Source organism: Ambystoma mexicanum, chromosome 3p (assembly GCF_040938575.1).
Source record: "Ambystoma mexicanum isolate Mex_15411 chromosome 3p, UKY_AmexF1_1, whole genome shotgun sequence".
Lineage (NCBI taxonomy): Eukaryota > Metazoa > Chordata > Amphibia > Caudata > Ambystomatidae > Ambystoma > Ambystoma mexicanum.
In genome coordinates, this window is record NC_090925.1 from 1,252,609,759 (window position 1) to 1,252,624,762 (window position 15,004).

The 15,004-nt window shown below is 48.1% G+C and overlaps 1 protein-coding gene across 1 annotated transcript in view; it reads left to right on the forward strand.

The window, feature by feature from the left end:
• Positions 1–14,261, forward strand: part of LOC138581416 (cytochrome P450 2D15-like) — a 458,914-nt gene extending 444,653 nt beyond the window's left edge. The window contains exon 9 of the mRNA XM_069652731.1: positions 13,960–14,261. Within this exon, the coding sequence (XP_069508832.1) occupies positions 13,960–14,138 (179 nt within the window). The 3' untranslated portion in view covers positions 14,139–14,261. The remainder of the gene's footprint in view (positions 1–13,959) is intronic.
• Positions 14,262–15,004: the final 743 nt, after the last annotated feature.

Below are 15,004 nucleotides of genomic sequence, written 5' to 3' on the forward strand. Positions count from 1 at the left end.
CACAACCATTGTTCCTCCCACTGACAACAAGAATTACAAAGAAGTATGGGTAGACCGGGCTGGAGATGGGTGATGCATTTACATGACATGTACACCAGAGCAATATGCGCAAGCAGGGGAAAGTTTAAGATGTGTGTAGGACCTGGATGCCAATAAAAGGAACATCAGCATGGGAGGAAGCAGAAAGCAGGGCCAATTAACTTAAATATGGGCGAAATAATAGGTAGATATAATAATGGGTAGAAATAATGGGTAGAAATAATGGGTAGAAATAATGAAAGGGGGGAATGTTGGGATGGAAATTAGTATATTCCCACCCCCCTAAGCGCTTTCAGGTGAGGTGAATCCCCTATGAGGTAGTGTACTGTATAAGGGGGGAGAGAACCACACTGTGAAACTCAGTGCGAAAGCAATATTGTGCAACCAGCAGATGCATGGCATTAGGAGACAAATAGAAAGAAACGCCATTTTGTAGTTATGGTGAAAACACAGGCTTGTATGACTGTGCTGCACCAGCCGAGCTTCATGGAAAGATTTCACTAGGCCCACGATCCTCATGGCAGAATGAATGCACACTGCCAGTTCCCACGGACGTCCACTTCCCCCATGTCCCTTTACAGTTGCAATCATTTAGTATTGTTCCGAGGAATGCGCCCTGCAAGAGCGTGAGACAACACTAGGCTCCGCGCAGCATCCATTCATCACCACTAAGCTACCAGCAGGCCTCCAACCCCCACCCAGCAAGCCCAGAGTCAGCCCCACACCACTGACCTGGCCCCCACACCTCTGCATTCCATGATAAGAAAGCAACCCTCCTGTGCCAACACAAATCGAGTGTCCATAAAAGATCTAAGCATGCGCAAAGGTTTTACCCCCAGCATAAAATACATCCTTTGTAACACAAGGTACAGGGAGGGTTAAATTAAAGATCAAACCCAGGGAGGAGACCTTGAGTGCGGGAGGTGCGGTATCACTTGTGTTTAGGCGCGTTAGAAATGCCATATCATATCATATCAACGAAGCCCTGAATGTGTGGGTCAGCGTGAATGTATTTTATCCTCCCTTCCCCCTGGCACCAATTCTCCAAGCCACATAACACAGTGATATAATACGTAGGCTTAGCATGGTAGTTTAGAAGCAACATTGTACTTTGTGAGTAACCTGACCTTCACCAGCCTCAAAGATGAGCCTAGCTGACCCACGTGAAGCCTGACTGACGGCAATGGACTAACCAATGATAGCCTGGCATCCCCTATGGAGCAGGCCCATGTATATAGTATCGCCAATCAGTAGTGCTGAATTTTACTGTATATGATGACGCCACCAGGGCTTTTAAGCTATTTGTACCAGAATTAACCAGAACGTTCTCTTGCAGCAGAGTCCTTTGCTGATATTTTGTATTCTGTACAATAAAAGCCTTGTTATCCTTGCAAGCTATCTCCTGGCTTATTTCCCTAGAGGGTTGTATTCATGCTGTAGTGTGTGTTCAAAGGGACTTGCCTTCAGGCCCTACACCCCACTTAGCAGCCACACACCGTGGCGCTGCAAATAACTCATCCCCAGAGCATAATTCGATGGCCATATGATGAGGCCTCGTGGGAGCTCAAGCAAATAGGTTAAGACTCTCAGGCAGAACTGTTAGGTCAGTGCAGTGAAGTTAACTGCACTGACTTACTAAGGACTCAACTGTGAGTATGTCAAGCACTGTGCATGTTACGAGGTGTATATAAGAAACACCTTACAATCATTTCAGCGTACTGTGTTGATTAGGCCACCACATAATTGGCGATGAGGACAAGTGACAAACTCACACAGCAACCATGCAAGGTGCCACGCTGCCTCCGGCTTTCCTCCAGTCCCCGGGCAGACCTACAATTCCCTGGCAACAGTGGGAGCCATTATTCACCACTTACTTGGAGGCTTTGGGAGGTACCGGATATTAGGCTGCCAGGAAGAATGCCATGCTACTGAACGCAATGGGTGTTGAAGGACAACGCATCTTTGAGTGCCTTAAGGTGGAGCGCGCTGCGGGCGATGGGGACGATGTGTATAAAGAGGCAGTTCATTGCATCATAAAGCGTTTCTTCTACAAAGAAAACGTGGTCCTACACAGGCTCTAATTCTATACCAGGAAGCAAGAAAGAAGTGAGCCAGTTGATGACTATAATACCCGCATGACAGAGCTGGTATCCCTGTGCGGATTTGAGGACAATGTCGAGCAAGTCATATGTGACATGTTGGTGGGACATACCAATTCCCGTAAAGTTCAGGACAAATGTATCCAGGAGAAGGAGCTAGACCTGGACAAGGCAATTCCGCTAACAAGAGCCGAGGAAGAGCTGTCGATCAGATGCAAGGAATTGGGCAGATTTGCACCAGCCCCCGAAATGACGGCTGTCCAATGGAAGGGACGCAGGGACAGACAGTCTTGAGACTCCACCAAAGAGATGCCCCAAGTGTGGAGAGCCTCAGAAATGCTACAGGTGCACCAGCACCAAGAACTTAGCCAATTATAAGGATTGCTCGGAGTGCTCCAAATGCAAGAGATTTGGTCACAATGCCGTTGCCTGCACATGGAGGGAAAAGAAGGTCACGTATATCAAGGTCCACAAAGGTATGAGTGACGAGGATGATGCAATAGACTGATGGCAGTAATTTCCCCTCTTTTGAAATGCGGACCATTTGTCCAAAGTCATAAACACACAGTAGGGGTGATTGACGCCCATGTTTGAGGAGCTTCGTGAATGTAAGGGAAGCGTCCTCCCTCCTCACAGGGCAGCTAAAGTGGAGGCGGATGCCTCTGGAGAGCCATCGCAGTTCTGATATCATATGGGACAGTGCTTGGTGTCCAGAAGTATTTAAAAACGTCAACACCTCGGAGAGGCTTCTTTGACACCCAGTCAATAAGCATCAAAGCAAAAGTAAAGGAAATGTGGCTGCATTAGATAAGTACAAGCTCTACTTCCATATCATGGGAAATTACAACAGCCACTTACTGTTCAATGGCGCGATTCCTTAAAGCTAATCCTCATTACTCATATATGTACACTTCCTCGTCACAGTGCTTACCTTTGATGATCCAGCCTCCATGACACAAAACTTTGTCGAACTTATTTTGATTCTGCCCCTCCCAATCGAGAGGTATATTAACTCCCATAACCCCATGATATTTTTCTTAGTAGGATCATTGACCCCTCTACACAAAAAAAAGGTTAGATGGGATGCTAAAACTGTGATGAGGAAGAGTAGGACTAGGAGTAATAAAGATTACAGGTAAGTAATCCCACCATAGCCGCAATGGCCTAATACGTAGCTTTGAGGTAGGGGCAAATGATACGCTCAACATGCAGTGTGATGCTTCTCCCCGTCGCCATTTTACTGACCTAGAACCACCCGCCCTACCTCCACTCTCTCTACCCCACCCACCCTACCTCCACTCTCTCTACCCCACCCACCCTACCTCCACTCTCTCTACCCCCACCCACCCTACCTCCACTTTCTCTACCCCCATCCACCCTACCTCCACTTTCACTACCCTCATCCACCCTACCTCCACTTTCTCTACCCCCATTCACCCTACCTCCACTTTCTCTACCCCCCACCCACCCTACCTCCACTTTCTCTACCCCCATCCACCCTACCTCCACTTTCTCTACCCCCATCCACCCTACCTCCACTTTCTCTACCTCCACTTTCTCTACCCCCATCCACCCTACCTCCACGTTCTCTACCCCATCCACTCTTCCTCCACTTTCTCTACCCCACCCACCCTACCTCCACCTTCTCTACCCCACCCACCCTACCTCCACTCTCTCTACCCCCACCCACCCTACCTCCACTCTCTCTACCCCACCCACCCTACCTCCACTCTCTCTACCCCACCCACCCTACCTCCACTTTCTCTACCCCCATCCACCCTACCTCCACTTTCACTACCCTCATCCACCCTACCTCCACTTTCTCTACCCCCATCCACCCTACCTCCACTTTCTCTACCCCCCACCCACCCTACCTCCACTTTCTCTACCCCCATCCACCCTACCTCCACTTTCTCTACCCCCATCCACCCTACCTCCACTTTCTCTACCTCCACTTTCTCTACCCCCATCCACCCTACCTCCACGTTCTCTACCCCATCCACTCTTCCTCCACTTTCTCTACCCCACCCACCCTACCTCCACCTTCTCTACCCCACCCACCCTACCTCCACTCTCTCTACCCCCACCCACCCTACCTCCACTTTCTCTACCTCCACTTTCTCAACCCCCATCCACCCTACCTCCACGTTCTCTACCCCATCCACCCTTCCTCCACTCTCTCTACCCCATCCACCCTACCTCCACTTTCTCTACCCCCCACCCACCCTACCTCCACTTTCTCTACCTCCACTTTCTCAACCCCCATCCACCCTACCTCCACGTTCTCTACCCCATCCACCCTTCCTCCACTTTCTCTACCCCCACCCACCCTACCTCCACTTTCTCTACCCCATCCACCCTTCCTCCACTTTCTCTACTCCCACCCTCCCTAGAACCCTTCACTTCCCCTACCCACCCTTCCCCATTCTCTCTACCCCACCCACCCTACCGTATTCTCTCTGCCCCATCCTACCTACACTCTCTCTACCCCCACACACCCTACCCCCACCCACCATACCCACACTCTCTACCCCCACCCACCCTACCTCCACTCTCTCTTCCCCAAACATTCACCCAACCCCCACTCTCTCTACCGCACAAACCGTTGCCCACTCTCGCTACCCTCACACACCCTACCCCCACTCTCTACCCCATTCACCCACCCTACCACCACTCTCGCTAACCCCTCCGACCCTACCCAGCCTCCCCCACTCTGTGTATAACCCACTCACCCACCCAAACCCCATTCTCTCATCCTCCCTCTCGCACACTTGATTTATGTCTTACCCTCTCACTCTAAACCTTTCTCACTCATATTTCATCTTGCTCTTCATCAATGGCACCCTTTCATAATCGTTTCCTCCATTTCTCAGTTCTCCTTCCTTTGCCTTCTCTTTCACACCTGTGCCCTTTATTGCATACTCCTTTGAAACTGTACACTCTCCTCCTTGCACCCTGGTGCCTATAAAGGCAAAATGCAAAGAACAGTTAATGCCAAAACTATTGGAATTGCCAATGCTTGTTAACGTCTTAATTAGCTTTTGTCAACCTCACACATTACTGGGCATGCGTCTTAATGTGCTTTTTCTATGTTGTGTTACATTGATATTTATTCTGTGATGTTTTATGGTTTAAATGCAATCTGAAATAAATTGGGGGTCATTACAGTTTTCCCGGTCTGGTAAAATTGCCAGTAAAATAGCCGGCAATTCCGGCACCAGCAATTTTACTGGACCGGGGAAACACAAGCTTCCAGTGGTGGCATTGATTTACCTCCAGCTCTGAGCAGCCAGTGAATCAGGCCCCCACCGGCACAAACATGCTGGTGATGGTTATTGCGGTAATCCCCCCCATGGAGTCCTAGGAGACTCCTTGGAAGGGGGATTTACCAATGTTTCCGCCACCTGGAATATCCTGGTAATATCAGGATATCAGGCGGCTGAAACGTTAGTGTCAGTTTGCCGGTATCCCGCCAGAAACTCATAATGACACCTCTTGACTGATTGGCTAAATTCGCCCACCCCTAGTTTAGAGAATTGTCACAGTAGTTCCTCTACCCTTTCTTCCTTCAGCAGCAACATTACATTACAATGCTCTTCCTGCTAAAAAGAAGGGTCAAAAATGATCTGATATGTTGGTGTCCCATGAAAACACTTCCCTTGTCCCCATATGCTTGATTTCTTGATGGGGGGTTTCTTTATTTTATTTATTGGGTATTTGTAATGCGCCTATACAGCAAAAGGGTGTTTGAAGGCGCATCAAGACAAAAGGGGGGGAAACAGGGACAAAACCAAAAACGGTCCTAATAGGCCTTGAGTCATTCGGATCGTGCAAGTACAAAAAGAAAAAGTACAGGTCAGGGGGAGGAGGTTACATTGGGCGCAAAGAGGACAGGTACAACACAGCACAAGGCTGACAATAGGAGGAAACATTGGAATCGATGCAACAATTTGGGACAAACAAAAACAACAAGATCCTACTAGGCTTTAAATCATTCCGATCGTGCAAGTGTCGTGACAAGAAGTACAGGGGAGAGGGAGAGGAGGTTACATTATGTACAAGTGAACAGGTACAGCGTATCGCAAGGCTGGCAGGAGAAAAATACGGCACCTCATAGTGCAGGGGGCTTTATCAATATGCAGGCATGAGTAGGTAAGATGTAACACTGGAGTGGTGCACAATTGGTAAAACCCACCTCATAGTGCTGGGGGCTACATCAAATATGCAGGCATGAGTTGGTAAAATGCAACATTGCAGTGGGTGCACACTATGGGACAGCCTCACCACATAGTACAGGGGGCTACATCGAATATGCAGGCATGAGTAGGTAAGATGCAACATTGGAGTGGTGCACAATATGGGAAGGCCTAACCTCATGGCGCAGAGGGCTACATCAAATATGCAGGCATGAGTAGGTAAGATGCAACATTGGAGTGGTGCACAATATGGGAAGGCCTAACCTCATGGCGCAGGGGGCTACATCAAATATGCAGGCATGAGTAGGTAAGATGCAACATTGGAGTGGTGCACAATATGGGAAGGCCTAACCTCATGGCGCAGGGGGCTACATCAAATATGCAGGCATGAGTAGGTAAGATGCAACATTGGAGTGGTGCACAATATGGGAAGGCCTAAGCTCATGAGCGCAGGGCTACATCACGTACGCAGGTACAAGTGGGTACAGACAGGCAATGGGACAAGTAGGTATGAGTTGCAGTTTGGTAAAAAAACAGAGGCAGTACTGTACAAGGCTGAAAACAGAGACAAAATCCGGAGTTACAGGCAGGTGAGATACAAATGCAGCACAGGGCTAAACGAAGAGTCCAAACAGTAGTTGCAGTTAGGTAAGAAACGAATGCAGCAAGGGCTAAGTGCAGAAATAAAATTGGTGGTTACAGTTGGGTACTATGCAGGGGCAGAACTGGCATAGTATAAAGTCAAAGTCAAAATCGTTGGGTAGGCGCATGCCGGTAGAGTCTCGCCCTTCGAGGCGGACGACTGCATTAGCCATATCGGGTAAGGGTGAGGGTGCCTGAAAGTCACAAGAGACAGAACGCGACCGCCTTGGTCAGTGAGATAGAAACGAGGCATAGCGCACAGCGTGTGCCAGGAAGCAGATGCAGCGGCAAGCTATAGGAGGTAGTACACAGCCATCAAAGCGAGTATGCGAGGGAGACTTAGGCTATGATGATGGGGAGTAATAGTATGCAGGAAAAAAAGGTGGCTGCTGAGATGGAAGGCAGCGGACTGTCTTACCTGCCAAGAAGTTCTTGGCAGAAACTGGCAAAGAAGGACGCAGTCTGGAATTGGAGGTAGTAGTCAGAGGGGCAAGGCCCCTCCATGCCTGGACAAGCCCCCTCCATGCCCGGACAGGCCCAGACAGGGAAATTATCCTTACCAGGGGTCCTTTCATGTGGGCAGGTTTTGCCTGCCGGATCCCCACCAATAGCAGCATATACTCAGGCAGCAGCCAATCAGATGGATTTGCATGCAGGCATATGGCAGTGGCAAGCCCTTTCTTCAATGCAGACGCTGCGTCCACCATCTTGGACAGGAGCCAATGCTGCAAAAAAAGTTAGGTGGTCACAGCAAGGCCCTCGATCCAGGACAGCGCCACCACCATGGCGCCAGTGTAATCAGGCCGCGTGGTGGTGCAGCTATGGAGAGAAGCACAGACTTGTGCTAGATCATCATGGGTAATGAGTGGGAATCGGGCACAGAGGGGGAGGTTATCCTTAGCCAAGCTCCTTTCCCTGGGGCCGGCTTCAATTGTTGGCTTCCCACCAATAGCAGCATATACTCAGGAAGCAGCCAATTAGATGGATTTGCAGGTGGGAATTGGGCAGTGGCAAGCCCTTTCTTCAATGCAGACATTGTGTCCGCCATCTTGGACAGGAACTGATGCTCCGAAAAAAGTGAGGCAGTCACAGCAAGGCCCTCGATCCAGGGAATCTTCACCAACATGGCGCCAGTGTAATCAAACCGTGTGGTGGTGGAGCTATGGAGAGAAGGACAGACCTCTGCTAGATCATCGTGGGTAGTGAGTGGGGATCGGGCCCAGACAGGGAAGTTATCCTTACCCGGGGTCCTTTCATGGGGGCCGGCTTCGCCTGCCTGCTCCCAACCAATAGCAGCATATACTCAGGCAGCAGCCAATCAGATGGATTTGCAGGCGGGCATAGGGCAGTGGCAAGCCCTTTCTTCAATGGGAACGTTGCGTCAGCCATCATGAACAGAAGACGATGCTTTGAAAAAAGTGAGGTGGTCACAGCAAGGCCCTAGTTCCAGAGCAGCTCCACCAACATGGCGCCAGTGTAATCAGGCCGTGTGGTGGTGGAGCTATGGAGAGAAGCTATGGCGGTTGTGGTCATGTAGTCCTTTCTAACAGGCTGTTATGCACTCTGCATGATCTTAATTGTTTGATGTGCCCATTTGCAGGGGAGCCGACTTATGAATTTCCGAGGGGGGGGGCCCAAATACAGGAAGTGACATCACTGGCAGTTATATGACCGCAAATTTGCATGTAGTCGTCAACTTGGTGCAACGCCGCGTGGGGGGGCGGGTGTTGGCGCGTGCAGCGCAGAACAGTGGAAACATTGGCTAGCATGCACTGCATATACTAAAGTCAAGAAAGAAGGAGATTCAAGCCTTCGAGTTCCATTCCAGTAAGACATCACTGCCTCTACTCCACCGCTCTATAATCGTCCAGCAATACAACTAGGATGGGAGAATGAAATGCTTGCTAAACAGAAGGTACAGCTGCAAGGTGGAGTACCACCACCACCACCAAACAAAAAAAGTTCCCAATTCAAGGGAAACGAGAAGTAAAGATGTTTCCCGATTAAAAAGTACCAAGCAAGACGTGTGTGGTGCCATAGTTCAGTAAAACATCAACAATTCAAACTTACAATAGTGCTGCTGCAGATTGGCCAGCCACAAGTGACAGATAGAGTTAGGGATGTAGCTTAATCTTAAACCTTTCACTGGACGCATCAGATGTGCTGCTGAAGTATAATGCAATCCTGGCTGAAGTATAATGCAATCAAGTGTGGTTTCAGACTTGGGGGAAGAGTGTTAACTGCTTTTAAAATTGTAGTTTACCAGAAATTTCTGGTAAAGTAGTGTACAATGATAAAAAAACAGTTACCAAGGCTCACCCTGCACCCAGGTGATGTTTGGGACTGATGGAAGCACTTGCGTCTAAATGTTGTAGCCATGGTTGTCTCCATGTCTTAAAAACTCCCACTTTCTGGGTTTTCAACGTTCATTTGAAACACCCCTTATTAAAAAAATGAAGGAGTCAGTAAAAAAGCCAATGCTGAAAAGCCTATTTTGCACAAGTAGTAAGACCCAAAGGGTAAGAGCGACTGTATAGCAGACCATGCCAATGTAGGATACTCCAGGATTACCTTCAGTCAAAATTCACCCACTGCAATGTTCCTAAATTCAGATTGCAGCGTAGTGACGGACTGAACCTCAAACAGCTCTTCCTGGGCATCAATTGGATGATGCACCACCTCCTCTGCCAGAAAAGTCTGCATCACCCAGTCATTAATGCTACTAGTGGTCTTAGTTTCCTTTATAAAATACACAAATCACATAGTATGTCAACCAGACAACGTATCATTGTGTACAGCTTAAAGGTGGCCACCTGCCCCAAAGCAGCACACTAGGAGATGTCTTTTGGAACAATCAACATTGTAAACACACCTCTAGTTTAGATTGTATAAAGTCCAGACTTAAAACACTTGATCAGCATTCAGTGAGTAAAATAACCTTATAAAAATAAAATGCAGCTTTGCATAAAATTACAGAGAATTTTGGGATTATCAGGCACTGGCAAGCGGGCTCTGCTGTTGCTGTGGGAGAAGTGAGACTTGCAATGGCGACAAATTTAAGGTTAATAGCTGCCGTTTATCATAAGATGGCAGGCTAGCATAGATCTTAACCACTGAATGCCCACTGAACAGCTATAAACCCTTCTATGTCAGCAAGAGGCTGATGTAGAGTTAGAAAGCAATGAGGTAATTATACTGTACCATATCCCGTGGGAGGTGATGCCCCACCAAGACTCATTGAAGGCCCCTCGTGTCAAAAGGTTGAAAAGTCCTGCCGTCTCAGTCCCCACAGTCCTAACTTCTCCCCCGCTTAGAGTGGAAGCAGTCTGCGGCACACAGCTTGTAATGCAAATCGCACATTTTAAGCGTCAGGACAAAAAACAGAGAACTGAATACATTGCTGAGGTAAATGAGTTCTGACTGGCAACACTGGTAATACCGTATAGAGCCACATTATCGCACCGCTCAACTATGAGTTTGAGGGCAAAAGTGGAGGAAAATCCTCCAGCAAGAAGCTGGAGGTATTTCCTCCACCATACCGCCCAAAATAGAACAATTTGGGATATTACCACCAGCAAAATTATTACCAGCAGTAATACCGCTGAAATCCACCATGGAGTCCTATGGACTCCAATTAATGGGGACTAACACTGCCTACCACCACTTGTAATCCGGCAGTAATACCGCCAGACCAAGTGGCAGTAATGGTAGTACAGTTTGGTGGTATCTTGGCAGATTTACAGGCCACACAGAGACATCACCTCTCTCCATGTTGTCTTTTATTGTAAAGTGGATTATCAGGTGTCAGACCTGTAAAATACCCCTGTCTCCTCAGGTGACTCAGACCCCCACCATTCCATCCTACATAAACTTGATGCCCCCAGGCTGTTGATCTTCTAGTCTTCTTTTATTCTACCCATGTAGATCCAGGAACGTCATACTCCTGTTACTTTCATGGATTATTTTACTTCCTGTTCCTTAAAGCCAGGGGTCTTAAACATGTGGCTCTCCAGATGTTTTGGACTACGACTCCTGTGATCCATCACCATTGACTATGCTGGCTGGGGCTGATGAGCATTGTAGTCCAACACATCTGCAGAGCTAAAGGTTGCAGAACCCGGCGTCCAAGCAGAGGCCTGGAACTCCATACTGCCACAAGCACCTTATCATTTGACTCTGGCTCTGAAATAGAGACTTTATGCCGGCCCTTTACCCACAAACACTGGTTGTTAATATTATACCTTGGAACTGCACGCGTTAATAGCACAAGTGCAAGAAAAAGACGTTCAGGATGGGCGGTAAAAAGACTTCTGTGGGTCGTATGCGGCCTATGAGTTCACAGGGTTTGGTTGACCAGGGAATAGCACACGAGGCATGGAGGGAGCGGAGATGTGCAGTGCTTCTTTGCCCCCCTGATTCTCTGATTTGTCAGAGCTACATTTTCAAAGCCTCTCTCTGAATGGAGCATGAGTGCATTCATCTCTCAGTTGACTCACACAGTTATTGTTCTGTCTGCGTCTTTCATTTGTTATAAAACAGCACCCAAGGTTGGTGGCTCTCATGGGGTAGGGAGCCTGGGATGCTCCAAGGACAATGAACTGGCAACCAGGAGGTTTTAGCAATGCGCTACTTTTGTAAACAAAATGAACCCCCAAAAAATCTTTTTTGTGACTGCACCAGTAAATCATCAAGAATCGATGACTGGGAGGGAGGCTGCAGGAGAGCGATTCACCCTTATTTGTATGGTACAGTAGCACAGATAGGAGAAAGAGGTTGGTTGGCTCTCGACTTACATCTACCTGTTCAGTAGCAGACCTGGGAGTGGGTAGTTGAACTCGCTTTGGGGCATACTTTTTTAATGAACATTTAATTGCAACTGCATCTGTATACCACGTGCTTAATTTGTGAACAGTAGGTGCCTGTGCCCAAATATGTTCTAGCACTTCTGTGACACTTGGGCAGTTCCACACCACTGCTGCCACCCAGGGTCGGACTGGGACAAGAAATAGGCCCGGTCACCCAAAAGAAAGTGGGCCACCCCTTGTCTCAAAAAAGTGGCCCACCCCTCGTCTCACGACACTTGACCTCTGATATCACCGAAAGTGATGTAATTTGACCCCACATCAAAGTGACATCCCGGGAAGCGATGAAAACACAACCTTTCACACCTTGACAAAATAGGAAGTGGCATCAAATAGCATTGTTTCTAAGTAAACTACACTACGAAAAATATGGTTATGATTTCACTAAGATGATATACATTTCATACAAGAATGGATCACCATATGTGTCATTAATATCTGTGTGTATAGATCCATATTGTCAAATTACTGTGACTCCAAGCAGACGTCCAAGGCCACATGATAATATGGTATTATATAGCACTTACCCTTAAGCTCTTTTTTATAGAACAAATATGCATACAATATCACCCAACCTGTGTTGGTACTTATATCCACCCAAGAAGGATGAAAGGTTTTTGAAGAATAAAAACTGAAAAAATAAATTTGAAAAAAATGAATTTTTCCCAAAAAATGTTTTCAAACCGGCCCAAGCATGGCCTGAAACCGTCCCTTACTCCCCAGGAACGATTTCAGCCCGGCCAGGGGCCAATCCGACCCTGCTGCCACCACCCATAGTGCGACAGAGGCTGGGCCTTTGTGGGGCCTCACTCAGGCTCCATTAGGAGCCTATTCATGAAGACAAAAAAAAGCACACACCTTCTTTTGCCGCGATGACCATCATCAAGGCAAAAGAAGGTGTGCGCTTTTTCTTTTGTCTTTATAAATAGGCTCCTAATGGATCATGAGACCTCACAAAGGCCCGGCCCCTATCACACTAAGCATGTGTGGCAGGGGCCGTGGATCGGGCTGCTGCTTGTTTCGGAAGCAACAGCCCGACCCTTTGGTCATTTAACCTCTTTTTTTTCTTCTTTTTTTTCCAAACTGTGGATGCGCGCCCCCCCTGGGCATGAGGCTGAGGCCCACCAGAGGGGCGCGCCCCACAGTTTGAATACCGCTGCGCCTAAGCCCTCCCCTCCAGGACCATACACCAATGAGTCCTAGAGGGGAGGGCTTAATCGCACATTTTCGCGATTATACCCGGCCGGAGAGAAGTGATGCAGTATCGATGGAAAGGGCCACTTCTCACCGGCCCGGGGTGGGGGTGGGGGTCGCTCTGCCCGACTTGATTTTGCCAGGGGGGGGCTCGGGCCCCGGACCCCCCCATACCCGGCGCCCCTGTCCATTTGGATCTATACCTAAGCTACATTAATCACTATGCAGTAAGACGGTTGAATGCATGAATGAATAAAAGAATGTTCTGCATGGTATAAGCTGCTCCTGGTGGATTTCCAGGGACTATTTCATGTATTAATGTATGTATGGGATTAATAAATGGCTAGTACGCAAAGGAAAGCTGCACATAGGGGACGTAGTCGAGCTGGTATATGTAGGGGGAGCAGGTTAGATGCAATCAGGGATGTCATTTGGGGGTCAAAGCTGCAACCCCTGCTGCCTCCCTTGCTACCCCTACTGTCTCCCTTTCTACCCATGGTATAGAATGGGTGCAACCAGTATCCAGTAGGTATTTGTCAAGGTCCTTTGGGCAGGGGAACATGGTACCATCCCATTTGGTGGTCACACAACTAAAAGATCTTGGTAATATGGGCCTGTACACACTGATATTAATGCTGCATATGGTAATGAAATGTATGTAATATTACAGTGATATTCTAACCATTTATTTCTTAGTGTACTGAGGAACAATGCTATGTGACGCCACTGTCTGTTTTGTCATGGGGTGAAAGGTTGTGTGCCATCACTTCCTCTGATGTCATCAGGAGTCAAGGGTCGTGTGATGTCACTTCCGCTACCCCTGGCATTTTGGCGAAATGACGTCCCTGGATGCAATTAGTGTCATTTGTCTTATCCTTTATTTTCTCTGTTGACCTAATAGTCTCTTTCATCCTTTCCCTCCCGCAGGTCGCCGCGTGTGTTTGGGGGAGCAGCTGGCCAGGATGGAGCTCTTCCTCTTCTTCACAGCCTTCCTTCAGCGATTCACTTTCACTATTCCAGCGAAGCAGGCCAGGCCACGGGAAGATCCTCTCTTTTCACTAATGCACGTCCCCCATCCCTACCAGATCTGTGCCGAGCTGAGATGAAGTGAAGCGTTTCCTCACAGCCCCCCTCCATATGTGCTCACACTTGAGCTTTCATACCTGTCCTCTAGACTAGCGGCAGATCTGTGGTATTTCAAACCAGTCAAATACAATGTTTAACCTTTAGCTTTGTGAACCTTTACTGCTGTTAATTGCATAAAAAAAGCTTCTTCACGCAGTATGTGAGTGCAGTCGAAAGATGACTATGCGCCTGGCAGCAGACAGATTCTCTCAGGGCAGGGTAATGTACGGCCAGCTTGTCTCCCTCCTCTAAGCGGCCACTCCCATCATCCCCAAACCTTCAAAATACCAAGGCAGATTCCACTGGGGGTCAATACAGTGTGTAAAAAGAAATGCTTCTCACCTCCCCCGCGTAAACCTGTGTTCGTTTCTGCCACTGAGGAGCCAACATCCCTCCAACCGACACCTCAATGTGTCTCAAAACAGTATGTTGCCATACGTATCTAACCTCCAGCATTGGGCCAAGCAACACCAACATCCCCCAAATCACTGATTGCACAGGTGCGTGCACAGACACACACACACAATGCTTTGCATAAAAATGTATTCAAATTTCAAAAACAGTTATCTAAATTCGTGTGTGGCACACAGTCATACGTTGATTCACATGTTTAAAAACTCACCCACACTCGCTAACTCCATTACTTCACTTGTACACACATGTACCCACAAATTCATATCATGCACTCTCTCCACTCTCACACAGTCCTGACAAACCACCTCACATTCTCCCGAGTATGATCACTGGAACACATGCCCATACCGACCCTCAGTCCAGAGGATCAGGATTGCACTGCTCTGTCTGACGACGGACTTACTAGTACTGCGTGGAGAGACTGACTGCTAAA